At 38.5% G+C, this 15,389-nt stretch overlaps 2 protein-coding genes across 3 annotated transcripts in view; one reads left to right on the top strand and one right to left on the bottom strand.

The window, feature by feature from the left end:
* ppp2r3b (protein phosphatase 2, regulatory subunit B'', beta) overlaps positions 1 to 10,781 on the top strand; it is a 149,170-nt gene extending 138,389 nt beyond the window's left edge. For both annotated transcript variants that reach the window (XM_028799997.2, XM_028799998.2), the window contains 5 exons: positions 4,018 to 4,107; positions 8,009 to 8,184; positions 8,773 to 8,891; positions 8,999 to 9,105; positions 9,662 to 10,781. In XM_028799997.2, coding sequence (XP_028655830.1) covers positions 4,018 to 4,107; positions 8,009 to 8,184; positions 8,773 to 8,891; positions 8,999 to 9,105; positions 9,662 to 9,806 — 637 coding nt within the window. In that variant the 3' untranslated portion in view covers positions 9,807 to 10,781. The remainder of the gene's footprint in view (positions 1 to 4,017; positions 4,108 to 8,008; positions 8,185 to 8,772; positions 8,892 to 8,998; positions 9,106 to 9,661) is intronic.
* A 3,205-nt stretch (positions 10,782 to 13,986) lies between these two features.
* si:ch211-269e2.1 (cohesin subunit SA-2) overlaps positions 13,987 to 15,389 on the bottom strand; it is a 176,400-nt gene continuing 174,997 nt past the window's right edge. The window contains 1 exon segment of the mRNA XM_051927091.1: positions 13,987 to 14,205. Within this exon segment, the coding sequence (XP_051783051.1) occupies positions 14,085 to 14,205 (121 nt within the window). The 3' untranslated portion in view covers positions 13,987 to 14,084.

A 15,389-nucleotide genomic window follows, 5' to 3' on the forward strand; every position in this document is an offset into this window, starting at 1 on the left:
ACTTCAGTTCCAGCACCTTCCACACTCCATCCTGTCTCTTGTTCTCCTTCCTCCATTTTTCCCGGGACCTCCCTCTCTTGCTGAGACATTTCATTTGTATACTGCACTCCTCCTTCTGAAAGCACAGTGCTTAGTAGCTCTCCACCCACAAGACCCTATGAATCTCCAGCCAGATCATTACAATATGATGTTTGGCAAAAACAAGTAAAGGAATATAGTTCTCGCTTCATTTATTTACTATTGCTAATTGATATGGAGCCCCTAAAGGGACATGGGGAAACAAAAAAGTCCTTTACAGTTTTTCATGCATACACAAAACTTTTTGGTGTTCACACGAATGTTTAAAAGCATTTTTTTGTTTGCCCATGTCCCTTTAGGGGCTCCATAGAGTTTGCATGGGCCATGAAGCTAATTAAATTATAGCCTGCAAAATCACTGAAATGTGTTTGTGTGTGTGTGTGTGTGAAAATTTGAGGAGGAGGAGGCGGTGGCATAGATTTACGCCAGTATTTCAGCTTAATTCAGCCAAAAGAGACAGAAGGAAGAACAGGGTACAGAGGAAGAATAGCAGAATGCCACAAAGCGGTAGGATTCGGAAATATCTGACAATGCTGCAAAAGGAAAGCATAACTTTTTGGTTTCCTTGGACAAAAGAGTTTCTGTGGCCGAAACATGATAAGCTGAGTGAAATAATGTTCTTCAAAATGTGTTGTCAATTTCCGACTCAATGAGCACTGTTGTTCCTGGAAGCAATAATTTTAGGAAAGGCCCTATCAGAGAGCATGACAAATCTGTGCATCATAAGAAGTGCCCATTCTGTAGCTTCTTTCTCTGAACAAACGCCAATAGCAAAGAACTTAATAGAAATGAACAAAGCACAACGTGAGGACTTGACACAACTCTTCAGAACAGCATACTGCGTTACCAAAGATGAGCTACCATTTAGGAATATATAACAGCCTTTATAAACTTATAGCTGCAAATGACATATATCGAGGTTTAACTCATCACAATAATCATAAATGCAGAGAATTTATTGGAGCAATAGCACAAATGTCAAGAGATCAGATTGAAAAGGAAATACAAGAAAGCAAATTCTTATGAATTGAATTCTTGCAAATGGCAGCATAGACACTGGCAACATAGAACAGGCACATGTGAACGATCATGTAAGTAGATATGTCACCATTATCAAATGTCAGCCAGTGAAGAGCACAATTGCTGCAGGTATTTTAGAAGCTATTGATGAGGCATTGGACACCATGAGTATCAGTGAAGAGACATGGAAGGAGATAGTAGTATGTGCAAATTTTGATGGAGCTTCAGTGATGATTAGTGAGAAAACATGAGTAGGTGGGAGACTAAAATAGTGGATACCCAACATCATAACAATCCACTGTATGGCACAAAAATTAGAAGTAGAAGTACTGGGTAATGTGAGAGGCTGTGAGTACCTGGTCAGGTTTGAGGATATATTGAAATCCATCTTTAAGATGTACTACTATTCCCAAAAGAAGCTAAGTGAACTGCTTAATGAGAAAGTGGCTCATTTCACAAGGTGGTGGTCAAGCAGACCGAGATGTCTGTGGGTGGGAAAAAATTTTACACTCCCACCATTGTGTTTATGGAGAATATTGCAGGAGGAGGTGATGTTAAATCAGAAGATGATGTCAAAGCAAAGGGGGTGGTGTCGAAGATGAAAACCAAGAAATTTGTTTGCTTCCTACATTTCATGTTGGACTACAGTACCATCTTATCCAAGTGTAGTACTGATTTTCAGTATGACAACTTAAACATAATGCAAACAAATCAGTTAGTGGAAAACACCACATTACGCATACTCAGCCTGAGAACAAAAACAGGAGAATAACAAAGCCTTATAAACAAAGTTCATAGTGAAAGATGATGGTAGCCTTTGCTACTGTGGAACTTGGCTCATTAAGAACCAACAACCTGCTAGAAGACGTGAGAGCACAGACAAAGACACTCTTGGTGTAGAGTTTCAGAAGATTATTGACATGTTACATGTAAATACAGTACATGGGCACCAGATTCATGTAATTATGTCTGAAAAGCCTCTCTTATTTCAAAGTTTTTGACCTTTCCACTCTTCCCCACCCCAGAGAAGAGCTGGCAAATTATAGGGATGAAGATGAATGTGACACGTTTTGCAACTTTGCTAAATGAGGAAGAGAAGGAGAAAATTCCACAAGTACAGACAGATCTAAAAATGTGGCTTTCAGACCACTGGGTTACCAAGCTAGATTGTTTGTACAGAGATCATCTAGAACACCTCTCTTGTATACTGTTACTGGTAAAATGAATGTGGACACTTCGTCCATCTACAGCTGTGAGAGAGGATTTTCTTGCAAGAACCGAGCGGAAACTTTATACTATACTGCTCTATAGTTCTAAACACTGAATGACCTCATGCATCTCTCCATAAATGGGGAATCATTTGAAACTTTTTGCACTGATGAGGCAATTAGTTCCTGGATGTATTCTGGAAAAGGTTCAAGACACCTGGAACATAACACCCCAGCGAGATCAAAGAGCAGAGAAGTTGTGACTAATGCACAGAAGCTGAGGGAGAAAGCTGATGAGCTGTGCCCTCAACGTTGAGTGGCACTCTCTCATCTGTGATTTCAGTTGAAATCTCAGGTTCAGAATCTGACACCGACTAATTCATGTTTAAATTCATCATGATGTTCCTACAGGTTTCAATTCAGTTAGAACCGAATGCATATTTATGTTGATTGATGTAGATGATTGTTACTTAATTGTTGATTAATTTATGTATGATTGTTGCCATTTGTGTTTGAAAAATAAATGTTTTTGATAGATTTTTCGACTATATTTAACTTTCTACATTAAGAAATCGTCTTTTTTTTATTTGGCTACTTAAATTCTTTTTGGGCTACCAAATTCTGGGGAGTGCCTGCCCGAAGGGCTACCAGGGATTTTGAAATTTTACGAGCTGAGCCCTTTAAAAAGGAGTTGTAATATTAAATAATACACTAAATGTACAGTAGTTGGCCTTCATTTTCCCCAAATCCCTTTGTTAATAATTCATTGACAGCAGTTGGTATCTCATGAGTGCATAATTGTTAACATCCATCCATCCATCCATCCATTTTCCAACTCGCTGAATCCGAACACAGGGTCACGGTGGTCTGCTGGAGCCAATCCCAGCCAACACAGGGCACAAGGCAGGAACCAATCCTGGGCAGGGTGCCAACCCACCGCAGGACACACAAACACACCCACACACCAAGCACACACTAGGGCCAATTTAGAATCGCCAATCCACCTAACCTGCATGTCTTTGGACTGTGGGAGGAAACCGGAGTGCCCGGAGGAAACCCACGCAGACACGGGGAGAACATGCAAACTCCACACAGGGAGGACCCGGGAAGCGAACCTGGGTCTCCTAGCTGCTAGGCAGCAGCGCTACCACTGCCCCACCGTGCTGCCCAATTGTTAACATTTTTATCTTTATTGCATTATGAGTTTTTGTAAAGTATATACTTTTATAATCAAAATTATCATTAAAAAAAAAAAATAGGGTGCACAATGGCGCACTGGGAGACTGGGGTTCGTGTCCTGTGGGCTTCTTGCATGGCATTTGCATGTTCTACCTTTGTTAATGTGGGTTTCCTGCCACAATCCAAACACATGCTGGTTAAGTGAACTGCTGATGATACTAAATTGGCCCATTTGTGTGCATGGGTTCACCCTGTCCAAGATTTGTTCCCACCTTGTGCCCAGAGATTGCCGGGATAGGCTCCAGCTGCGTAAGTGGTTAAGAAAATGGATGGATGGATGGATGGAAAGATTGTTATAAAAACATTTTGTTTGTATAGTTTAAACTTCATTTTTGATCAACATGTTTAACTTAATTTTGACTGGTATAGATGAAAAAGTGGTTAAAGTACATCAGATATATGTGAATGAGTGTATTTTTATGTTCTGCTATAATATGGTACATTATTTTCTGGTATATTTATCATACTGTAGGGACAAAAAGATGCTGAAAGAAAGGAGAATGAGCTACGCAGACTTTGTTTGGTTTCTAATATCTGAAGAGGATAAAAAATCAAGTACAAGGTAATATCTGGCAAATAACCTTTTTAATCGTAAAATTTTTTTTTTATAATAATGAAATTGAGAATGTTTTCTACAGATGTAGCTAATTCACATTAAATGCAAAAAGCTTTCCGTACATGTGATATTCATGTATAAATAAAGACTACTGATAACAAATTAATCATAATATGTCATAGTGTTTGAATCTGCTTTAGCCAAGTCATTTTACTGCAATGAAAACATTGTAAGCTTGATAAAGCAGGGCCTTTTTATGTCAATGTTCATAAATACAGTGGTATGGATATTGAAAGACCTGGAGTGTTGTTTAAAATATAGATTTATACACAATACATATCTTTCAGGGCGCAAGGGCCTTCCTTAAAGTTTAAAGAATATGATTTAAATCGTGTCTGATAATGAGAATTTTTTAGTAATTTAGGACCTCTCTTAGTGTTTAAGTTTTTGGATTTTTTTGTTGCTACTTGCAAGTTTTTGGTGCTTGAGACATTCATACAGATGAAAGTTTGTATAAGCTTACACAATTTAGCATTTTCTATGATGAGGTATGGCATGATGCAAAATATAAGTAGCCCAGTTATATTATGAATATACTATCTGACCATTCATTTTTTGGTTGCATCTTACTCTAAGAAAGAGTTCAACTCACCATCCATGCTAGGTCTCACTTGTGTACCAACTCAAAGTTAAGTACACATTTCTCCTGTAGTACTGCCTTTTTATTGTCAGTAAGAAGCCATCCTGATTAATTTTCACTCATACAGGTCATAAACAATAGCTGATTTCTGTTAAAGAGCATATTCTGTAGGCTGCTAAGAAATAAATTTCTCTCCGGATATGTTGTAATTTATCCAAATGTACAATCCAGTCCTTGTTTATGATCTATCTAGTCATGATTTGAATATATCTGGAATGAACCTTATCAGCATATGTGTACAGATAGGAAATTACTTATTTTTATATAGCCCTTATCCTTGTAGGCACTGCACAGTCCGCTGGCTTTTACAGAAACTCTGTTTCTTTTCTGTTTTCTTTTATAATATTTCTTGAGCTTCTTTAAAATGTTATATGTCCACTTTGGGGCAAATAAAGTTCTTTCTGTCAATTAGTGTGATTTAATTAGATCTGATACGATCTGTATAGTATTCTCCATAATGTTTGGGACAAACGCACATTTCTTCTTGATTTACCCTGCTGCTCCACAACTTAAAATTCAAATCATTCAATTCAGATGTGATTTTAATTTAAGGATATTTGCATACATTTTGGTCACAACATGCAGAAATGACTTTTTTTTTTTTTTACACGGTCCCCCACATTTCAGGGCACCATAATATTTTTGACATGCTGTAGCAATGGTACGTATATTAAAGCAGTCATATGTTGTACTTTGCCGCATACTTTGCATAAGTCTGCAATTCATAGACATCATCAGGTGCTGAGGATCCTCTCTGGTGGTGTTCTACCAAGACTCTAATGCAGACATCTTCATGCTCCAGCTTGTTTTGGGGGCTTGTCCACTTGCGTTTTTTCTTCAGTATATGGAAAGCGTGCTCTGTTGGATTTAAATTAGGTGACTGGGTAGACCATTCAAGAATATATTTGGGATCATTATCTCGTTTTAGGATGAAGTACCATCCAATGAGTTTAGAGGCATTTACTAAAACTTAGGCAGATATGTTTCTGTACACGTCAGAATTCATTTTGCAACTACCATCAGCAGTTCCATCATCAATGAAGATACAGTAAGGGCTTGTTTATACTTCACTCTCAGAACATGTACACGTCCGCATCATGGCTGCCACGCGTTCCCAGCGTTCATTTGATGCGTCCTCTGAGCAGGTCCTCAGAAATTAACATGATGCGTGCACGAGTTGCAGTACCAGCAAAAAGTCAGGGGGGGCGCAGTGTGCTAAAAGTTGGAATGTGACGTCACAGTCTCTGTTTACTATCTACATGTGACAGAAAGTCGCTTTGCAGATCCTACTAGATTGGTGTGCGAGCTTCAATGTTTGATGTATTGGTTCGATGTGGTGAATCAAAATGCCAACATACAGATGTATTCATGGTACTTTTATATTCAAGCATCGCATATTCCTGATCATAATGACACGATACATTTTAAAAGTCTCACATACCATCTTCTGTGCCATCTTTTTTTCTAGGGCTTCCTCCGGTCCTGACAGCAGCGGATCGCCAGCAATAGATAGCCACACTTCACACATTAAATGTACAGTATGATATTCCAACTCTCTGCACATTTGGAATCCTTAGATTTATACTTGATATCACTTTCATGATGAAATGCATTAAAGTATGTATGTTACATTTTACAGATAAATCTGTAATTTAATTTAAAATATGAATACTGTTAATAATTACACACATGGGGGTGACACGGCAGCGGAGCGGTAGCGCTGCTGTCTTGCAGGAAGTCACGTCACTGATATTTCCTGCCTGGAGTTTACATGTTTTCCTGCCGGGTTTCCTTTCAAAGATAGGCAGATTTGGTGACACTAAAATGACGCCAGTGTATGTGAGTGCTTGTATTCACCTTGCGATGAGCTGATGCCTCGTCCAGGGATTGTTTCTGCCTCGTGCCCAATGCTAGCTGAAATGGACAAATCCCTGGACTGATAGATTTAATCATTAAACATCCTTTCCAGATATATTATGGTAATGTGTCATCGGAATTTAATGGGTGTTCCAGGCAATTCACAACACAGCGAAGCTGAACCTGCTCTCACCGTGATAATATCTCATACTGCCTCCTGGTGGATTCCTCCAGATTTACGTAAAGTATGCACGCAAGTATAAACAGTTCAATGCTTGTATAGCAGGAGCGTCCGCTGTAGCATGTGTCGCGTTGCGTGAAGTATATCCCCGGCCAAAGTGTGCCAGTACATGTGGCAGCCATACATACCCAAGCCATAGCATCCCCACTAACTTGTTTAACAGATGAGCTGTTTGCTTTCGATCTCCGGCAGTTCCTTTTTGTCTTCACAGTTTGCTCTTGCCATCACTCTGATACAGGTTAGTCTTTGTCTCGTCTGTCCACAGAACCTTTTCCAGAATTCTGAAGGCTGTTTTAAGGTCCTTTTTGCAAACTGTAATCTCTCCATCCTGTTTTTGCAGTGAACTAGTATGGCCTTTGTACGTCTGTTCATGAAATCATCTGTGGTTAGTAGTCCCTGATGCACACACATCTGCTTCCTGAAGACTGTTTCTGATCTGTTGGACAGGCGTTTGGGACTTTTTCTTTACCAGAGTGAGGGTTTTTTAAGTGGTAGTCTTCTTTGGCCTACCAGTCCCTTTGCAGTGACTGAGCTCACCAGTGCGCTGTTTCTTCTTCATGATATTCCAGACAGTTGAGTTAGGGAATCCTAAGGTTTCACTGATGCCTCTAATAGTTTTGTTTTTGTTTTCAGCCTCATAATGGCTTCTTTGTCTTTCATTGGCACAGCTCTTGTCCTCATGTTGAGCAATGGCAACTACAGACTCCAAAGGGTAGAAGCAAACCTAGGCATCTTATGGCTGCACTAATGAAGCAATGAAACACACCTGAGTAATCTCAAACACCTGTGGTGGCCTGAAACTGGGGGACCACGTAGAAAAAGTGTTTTCATTTGTTGTGACCAAAATGTTTCCAAATACCCTTAAATGGAACTCTGCAATGTGCACTTTAGTCACAATGTCCGAATTGTTTGATTTGTAAGTTTAAACTGTGGAGCAGAAGGGTAAATGAAGGAAAAATGTGTCCTTGTTCCAAATGTTATGGGGGGCACTGTATTATATGTATAATGAGAGCAACACATCTAGGATGTTTTAGTTGGAGAGCATTAAAGTTAAATCTGATGATGAAAATAGTGTCATAACCATAGGATTTTGTGCCTTTTTTCTGTAGCATAGAATACTGGTTTCGATGTATGGATCTTGATGGTGATGGAGTGTTGTCTATGTATGAGCTGGAATATTTTTATGAAGAGCAGTGCCAAAAGCTAGAAAACATGGCAATAGTGTTCCTTCCATTTGAGGACTGCCTGTGCCAAATACTAGATCTTGTAAAACCAGAACATGAAGGTAATTATTGGTTAAAAAAATATGCAGTATATATTTTTATAATCTGCCATGATCTGTTAGTTCAATACCATAATGAAAAAATGGATGTATCCATGTACAATACTTGCATAATCACATACAGTATGAGGGGTAATTTTTTCTAGGTCTTTTCCTTTTGTGTAATTATGGCTTTACTTATTACTCCAGTGCGAGTCAAACTGTTTCATGAAGTACTTTCAGTCATATAGTGCACACAAAGAGAGAGTGCGAGCGAGCATATATATATATTTACATACAGCTCGTACGGTCTGGAACGGATTAATTGTATTATGTGGGATATGACTTCGGGTTGCGACCAGAGTTTTGGAACGAATTACGGTCGTGACCCGAGGTTCCACTGTAACAGGAAAAAAATGTGTATTTGCATGTGCTGTATATTTGTATTAATTCATCAGAAATTGCTCTATAATTTGTACAACAGCTCTACTTTCAGTATAAGACAAGGAGGTGTGCAGCTTTGGGCTTGTTGTTAAAGATGCTAGACACAGATGTTTAAACATGTTAAAGAAGGAGTCATTCATCTCTTCTCATGATTCTGTGTGTTCACAGGTAGAATTACACTTCATGATCTGAAGAAATGCAAGTTAGCCTACATATTTTTTGACACCTTTTTCAATATTGAGAAGTATCTGGATCATGAACAAAAAGACCAAGTTTCTGTTTCAAGGGTAATTTTAAAAATACAAAAATAAATACCGGGAAACAAAGTGATTATTTATTCCTCCAGTTTAAATTAAAAATGCTAAACATTTTTCTGTAATTGTTCTTCACTTAGGAAAATGAACTTGATGGACCAGAGATAACTGACTGGGAACGGTATGCTGCAGAGGAGTATGACAATCTAGTAGCTGAAGAAGTGGCAAATGAGCAGTTAACTGATGGGTAAATGTCCGCTTAATGCCTGGCTAGTACTGCAGGTTTATTAGCCTTCCTGTAAACCTCCTTCACTTTCTCTATTTTGTGAGATGTGCAGAAAATGAACTATTCTTTTAACAGAGAACACCGAAATACTTGCTTTAATGAGCAAAATAATGTCATTTACTCATAAAACAAGGATTACAGAAGGTGGACATATGTGTGTGTGATTAAGCAAATGTAGAGTGATAAACCAAGCAAAACATGGTTAAGTTAAATGGATTTATTTCTCTCTCTACTGTAAAGAAAGCATTGTCGACTGAATTGGTTTCAATTTTTACATTTGTCCAAAGAATTGTATAATAAAATGTTGTTAATTGTGGTCCAGCTTTTAAGAGAGATTTCAGATCTTGTCTTTGGTGCCACCTTACTTTAAATGTCCTGTTGTCTTTCCGCCCTGAACTTGCCTGTGTGTGTGTGTGTGTGTGTGTGTGTGTGTGTGTGTGTGTGTAGAATGCTTATATTAGACCGACTGGAATGCTGTGCTACAATGATATGTTTGTTTTTTTTTTTGGTATTTTAGGTATGACAACGACTTCGACTCAGTTAACCAACAGATCTATCAAGAGTTCAGTTTGAGAGCCAACAAGAAAACCTTCTTTGAAATACCAAACCCTCCCTCAACTGTTGATGTAGACGAATATGAATATGAAGATGACTTTGAGTAATTATTAAAATGTTGAAATACTTTTGCAGCTGGCCTGCAGTAAAAATATTAAACTGAGCACTGATTCTAGATAAAGCCATAATATATTGTTAATGTTATCTCATTGAGGTGACATTCCCCATGCGTTTTGAAAACACCAGAACCATTTTTAAAAAGCTGTAGCCATTTATATGAAGATGGCTGTTACTGATGCACATAAATTAAAATTCAATATTTTTCAGATTCCTTTTTGATCTTGTTATATAGTGCTGGTCATCACAAAATTTCCTGTATATTTTTTTTTACTGAATGAGTTAATGTATCAATAGATGTTTTTCCTTTATAACCAATCGTGCCTGTTTGTGTTTTAATTTATTTATTGTTGTTTGTGTGTGCGTGTGAGAGAGAACCTATAAGTGTTTGTACACAGATTAGCTTTTTCAGATTACACTAGTAAGATGTTTTAGCTGTAAATGTCTTGTATTGTGCACTGAATTTTAAAACACTTAGATTATAAAATACACTTGAAATGTGCACTAAATGTAATGTTTTTATGCTCTAAAAATCCAAGTAAACATTCCTCCTATATTAAATCAAATGTTCACAATGCCTTCTTTCAAGTAAAGTTTAAACCAGGATTGTCTCAAATGTTAAATGGATGCTGGTGCTTACTTACTCCGATTGATGATTTTTGATCCCACTTGATGTGCCTTGAAACAGATTACAAGTGTTTATTGCCCAAGAAAACAAAATTATCAGTGAGCTTTGGTATGATTTTAAAAAATGTCTAAATTCCTTCTTCATTGTTGAAGACTTGAAAAATGATGTGATGTAAATATGTAATTTTGCACTTGTGTCGTATTCCTATGCTATTGGTGTATTGTTTTCATTTATTTTAGATTTTTTTTCTATATGCAGTACTTTATTATTATATGTTAATAAAGGATTTTGACATAGTTAAACATATTTTAAAATAAACTGTATTTGGCTATGCTTATCAATTCCTTTTTTCTTCAAAAAAAACTTATTAGTTACACTTAATAGAGAGCACTATATTTAGTATTTAGCCTGTGGGAGGGAAAATTCAATATATTGTATGTTTAGTTTATGCAAATAAAATAAAAATTAAAGGGATTGTGAGGCACACTTGTGATTATGTTGAGTATCCAAAATAAGTGTAGAAAAGACAATGGGACTGTTTCTGTGTCATGAAGCATACGTCATCAACAGAGACATCCAAGTTACTGGTGGCTGAACTCTCCTCTTAAGAGTCCAGCCAGCTCTTTATTGTATATTTAAATCTTCTATGAAGGATTCCATAATTGGCAGCTGGATTTAAGCCCAAAATATAAGAGTACTCCGCTTCAAAAAGACAAACCTGCTAGTAAAGGTCACTTTACAACGGCAAAACAGGAGGTTGTTTCTGCTATGAGGGGAGGCGACAGCAGCTTTTAGAGCCAATGATGCATTTACTTTTTTCACAGATGGAAATGGGCTATCTGTTCAGTTTATGCTAAATATTGTAAAAAAAAATGTGTAATAATTTATTATAAAGTTATACTTGTATTGTTTTTTCCCCCGATTACATCACATATATCTAAAAACACAGTTTAAATGAAGATCAAATTTTGATGTGTCGACAAATGTTTTAAAAGAAACCAATTTAATGGGGTGTACTCACTTTTTCAGTTGACATGATAGTAAAGAAGATTATTTATTCAGTGTTCTACGTCTTCTTACCTAGACATGCAATGCATTTTATTTCTTCCAGGAATTCTTGCAGACGGATTCATTCTCTAATTTTCTAAATCTGCGCACTCCAATACGGGGACAGGTAGAGCAGCAGACCATCATGGGACCACCAGGGTCAAGGTGGGTGTCATCTCTGGATTTAGTGTTGCTAATCAACCTAACCTACACACATTAGGGAAGTGAGAGGAAGACGTAGACTTGGATGTAATCTCCACACAGTCTAGGATTTCAATTCCAGATGCTGGGCCGTGTTTTCACTGTATGTCATTTGGGTTTGGTTCAAGTTGTGTGTGTGTGTGTGCGCGCGCGTAGATGTAGATTAATGCTCCTAGGGTTTAATTTCAGTCCACATGCATCTGCCTGTCATTTAATATTTAAATAAAGGTTTGTAGTGAAGTCATTTCCTATCATATGCAGGTATTTTATTAAGCCATGAGACTTCTGGTGCTACGCTACCCACTTTGCCAAATATGATGGCAGTTGTGGTGATTGCAAGCCCAAAGATGTGTCACAGACCGACAGTGCTGGAGCACGCATGTGGTTGTTGGGGGGAATGGCAAGCTGCGCTCTGTACCTACCTGCACATTGTGGCTGTAAATAGATTTCTTGTTTACAGTCCGGTCCATAAGTATTTGGACATGGATACAATTTTCATAATTTTGGTTCTCTTTACGCCACCACGCTGGATTTGAAACAAAGCAGTCAATATGTAATTGAAGTGTAGACTTTCAGCTTTAATTTAAGGGGTTTACCAAAAATTATTGTATGAGCCATTTAGGAATACAGACATTTTATACATGGTCCCCCTGTTTTCAAAGGCTCAGAAGTATTTGGTCAAAATAACATAGTCATAAATAGAATGATCGTGTTCAATATTTGGTCGAAAATCCTTTACAGTCATTGACTGCCTGAAGTCTGGAACCCATGCCCTTCTCCAAGTGCTGGGTTTCCATCCTACTGGTGCTTTTCCAGGCCTTTACTACAGCTGTCTTCAGGTGCAGCTTGTTCATTGGACTTTCTGCCTTCAGGTTTGTCTTCAGCAAGTGAAATGCATGTCCAGTTGGGTTGAGGTCAGCCGCGTTTAAAAGCATTTGGTTTGCTTTCACAGTATGTTTTGGCTCATAGAACATCACTTCATGGTACAGATGGACAATCACTTTTGCAACATTTGTCTGAATCTGAACAGACAGTATAGCCCTGTACTGCTACTTCTACCAGCAGTCATATCATCAATAAACACTTTCTCACTGTCTTCCATTCTGTCATTCCTCCACCATGTTTCACAGATGATGTGATATCCTTCAGATCATGAACCAGTTCTTCACTTCTTCCTACTCTTCTCCTTCCATCATTCTGGTACATTTTGATCTTTGTTTCCTTTATCCAAAGAAAACTGTTTCAGAACAGGACAGGCTTTTAGAAATGTTTTCTGGCCGTCTAATCTGTCCTTCCTATGTTTGAGATTTACCAGTAGTTTGCACTTTGTGGTAAAACCTCTGTCTTGACTTTCATGAAGTCTTCTCTTGATTGTAGCTTTTTGGCAATGATAGGTCTACCTCCTGGAGAGTGCTCTTGGTTTGGCTAAATGTTGAGAATGGGTTCTTCTTCACCAAGGACAGAATTCTGTGATCATCCAGCACAGTTGTCTTCCATGATTGTTTAGACCTTCTGGTGTTGCAGAGTTCACCAGTGTGTTCCTTCTTTTTAAGAATGTTCTAAATGGTTTATTTGACCACTCCTTGTGTTTCTGCTGTCTCTGTGATGGGTCTGTTTTGTTTTCTCTGCTTAATGCTGGACTGTTTTACTTACACGGACAGCTCTTTGAACCTTATATCGAGAGTTCACAGTGACAGCTTCCAAATGCAAATTCCACACCTTTTACCTGCTTAATAGTTAATGAAATAATGAGGGACCTGCACCCATCTGGCTCTGGTTGTCCTTCATGTTAAGTTGCTCTTTTGCTGGTTGGTTTCAGAGCATTGATTGCCCCAGTAACTGAGCTGGATTTCATCAGATGTTCCTTTCTGGAACAAATAAAGCCTGAGCCAATTTCAGAAAGCGGAATTAGTGAATTATCCACACCTTTGGTCTTGCAGATCTGGCTTAATCTGTTCCAGACACGCAGGTTTTGGAACAGAATTTGCCCAATTTCTGCTAATCTTGACTGACTATACCCGAATTCCATGCTAATCCTATGTTCTGTGATTTACTGAAGACTACAAGGTGGTAAGGTTTGTCCTGAGGACACTAAAGTGGTGAGGCAGCAGCACTAACCACTGCTCTTCTCTGGAGATGAACTTTGAAATCCATGATAAAAACACTGCCTGAATGACTTAGCCATGAATGATTTTCTGTTACACATCTTGCCTAGTAAAGTCTAGTGGTGAACATGAGTTCTATGTGCACAACTGGTAATGACGACATTTGGGATTTTTAACAAAATGGTAGCCTTGCTTTTTCAGTATTTTATTGACATTTAAGAAGTGCAGATTAGACAAAACTGTGGTGCAAAACGATTCCACTTGTGATGTACAAAAGTTTTCAAAGATTATTCAGTATCAATCTCTACGGTGTCTACGTCAATCTCTTCATTCAAGTCATCCCACTGTTTCTTTGTCTTCATGGTGATTTGTTGATGACCACTGTCGGTCTCTCTTCTCACATCTGGGCTGTGGGGAAAAATGAACAACAAGAGATCAGCCTGATACGTTATACACAACTAGAGAGGGTCTTAAGTGAAGTTGTAACGGCCGACCCCTTTACCCAGCCGGCAGCTACACCTCCAAGACCTGTGGCCTGGATGATTTACTGAGACAGAATCTAACTTATCAAGTCGTACTTCTAACCAATTAAACTTCTCCCCACAATCGATGGTGAAAAGATAAGTACACAAAAGCAGGATGTAAAATTAAACGGATTAAATGTATTAAATCAAACGACATGCAAAAAATAGAAAACATATAAATATCCCTCCACCCCAGCAACAAGAAGACACCACCAAATATAAATACAACAAGAAACCCTCCCTTGCCCCTGTAACATATAAACACACAACACGAATAACAAAAATGACTGATAAACTGAATGATTGTGATACAAACTGTCCTGAATACGGATGACTGAACTAGCAGTAAATGCGTTGTTTGACTTTCCCGGCAATTGAAGCAACCTCACCGTGATTCCTCGGCGAATGGTGGATGGCAAATCGGCCCCGGGGTCTCAGCAGATGGAGGTTGAAAGACAGTCCGGCAAAATGAAAAGCAAACGGGTGAAAAGGCGCGATGTGAAAAAACAGCAAGTAAGTTGAAATGTGGTTGAAACAAAATGGTCTCCTTTCTCTCCTCTCTCTTCCTTCTCCTCCTGCTGGCTTAAATAGTCCTGTGACGGCAGTAATTGATTAATTGTGAACAGGTGTTTTCCAGGTTTGTGGCTGTGGTCTCCTTCCATCATCCGTCCCCCTTTTCGTGGACGGCATTAACTGATACACATACAAACAGCAAACGGGACAATGAAACGAGACGCACTCAGAACTGACATTTACAACACTAACTATGTGGCTCCGCTACAAAGTGCTATGCAATTACTGATTACCCATGAAACATCACAGCCATGGACACTCCCACTGCCTTCCTCAAAGACATACAGGTTAGGAAATTCAAGTGAAGACCGAGTTGGGTCTGTCCTGTGCCAACCCAACTACACACAGTAACTGAACTGTTTGGTCTTTCTACATCCACAGTGCTACAGGGTGTCACATGGTTTCCCCACCAGTGGAGGGGCACTGTAGTTAGTAATCCCGTTAGTACAGTGTACGGCTGATGATATTCCATTTTATATCTCAGGATTGTAGGAT

Source organism: Erpetoichthys calabaricus, chromosome 4 (genome assembly GCF_900747795.2).
Source record: "Erpetoichthys calabaricus chromosome 4, fErpCal1.3, whole genome shotgun sequence".
NCBI classification, from domain to species: domain Eukaryota; kingdom Metazoa; phylum Chordata; class Cladistia; order Polypteriformes; family Polypteridae; genus Erpetoichthys; species Erpetoichthys calabaricus.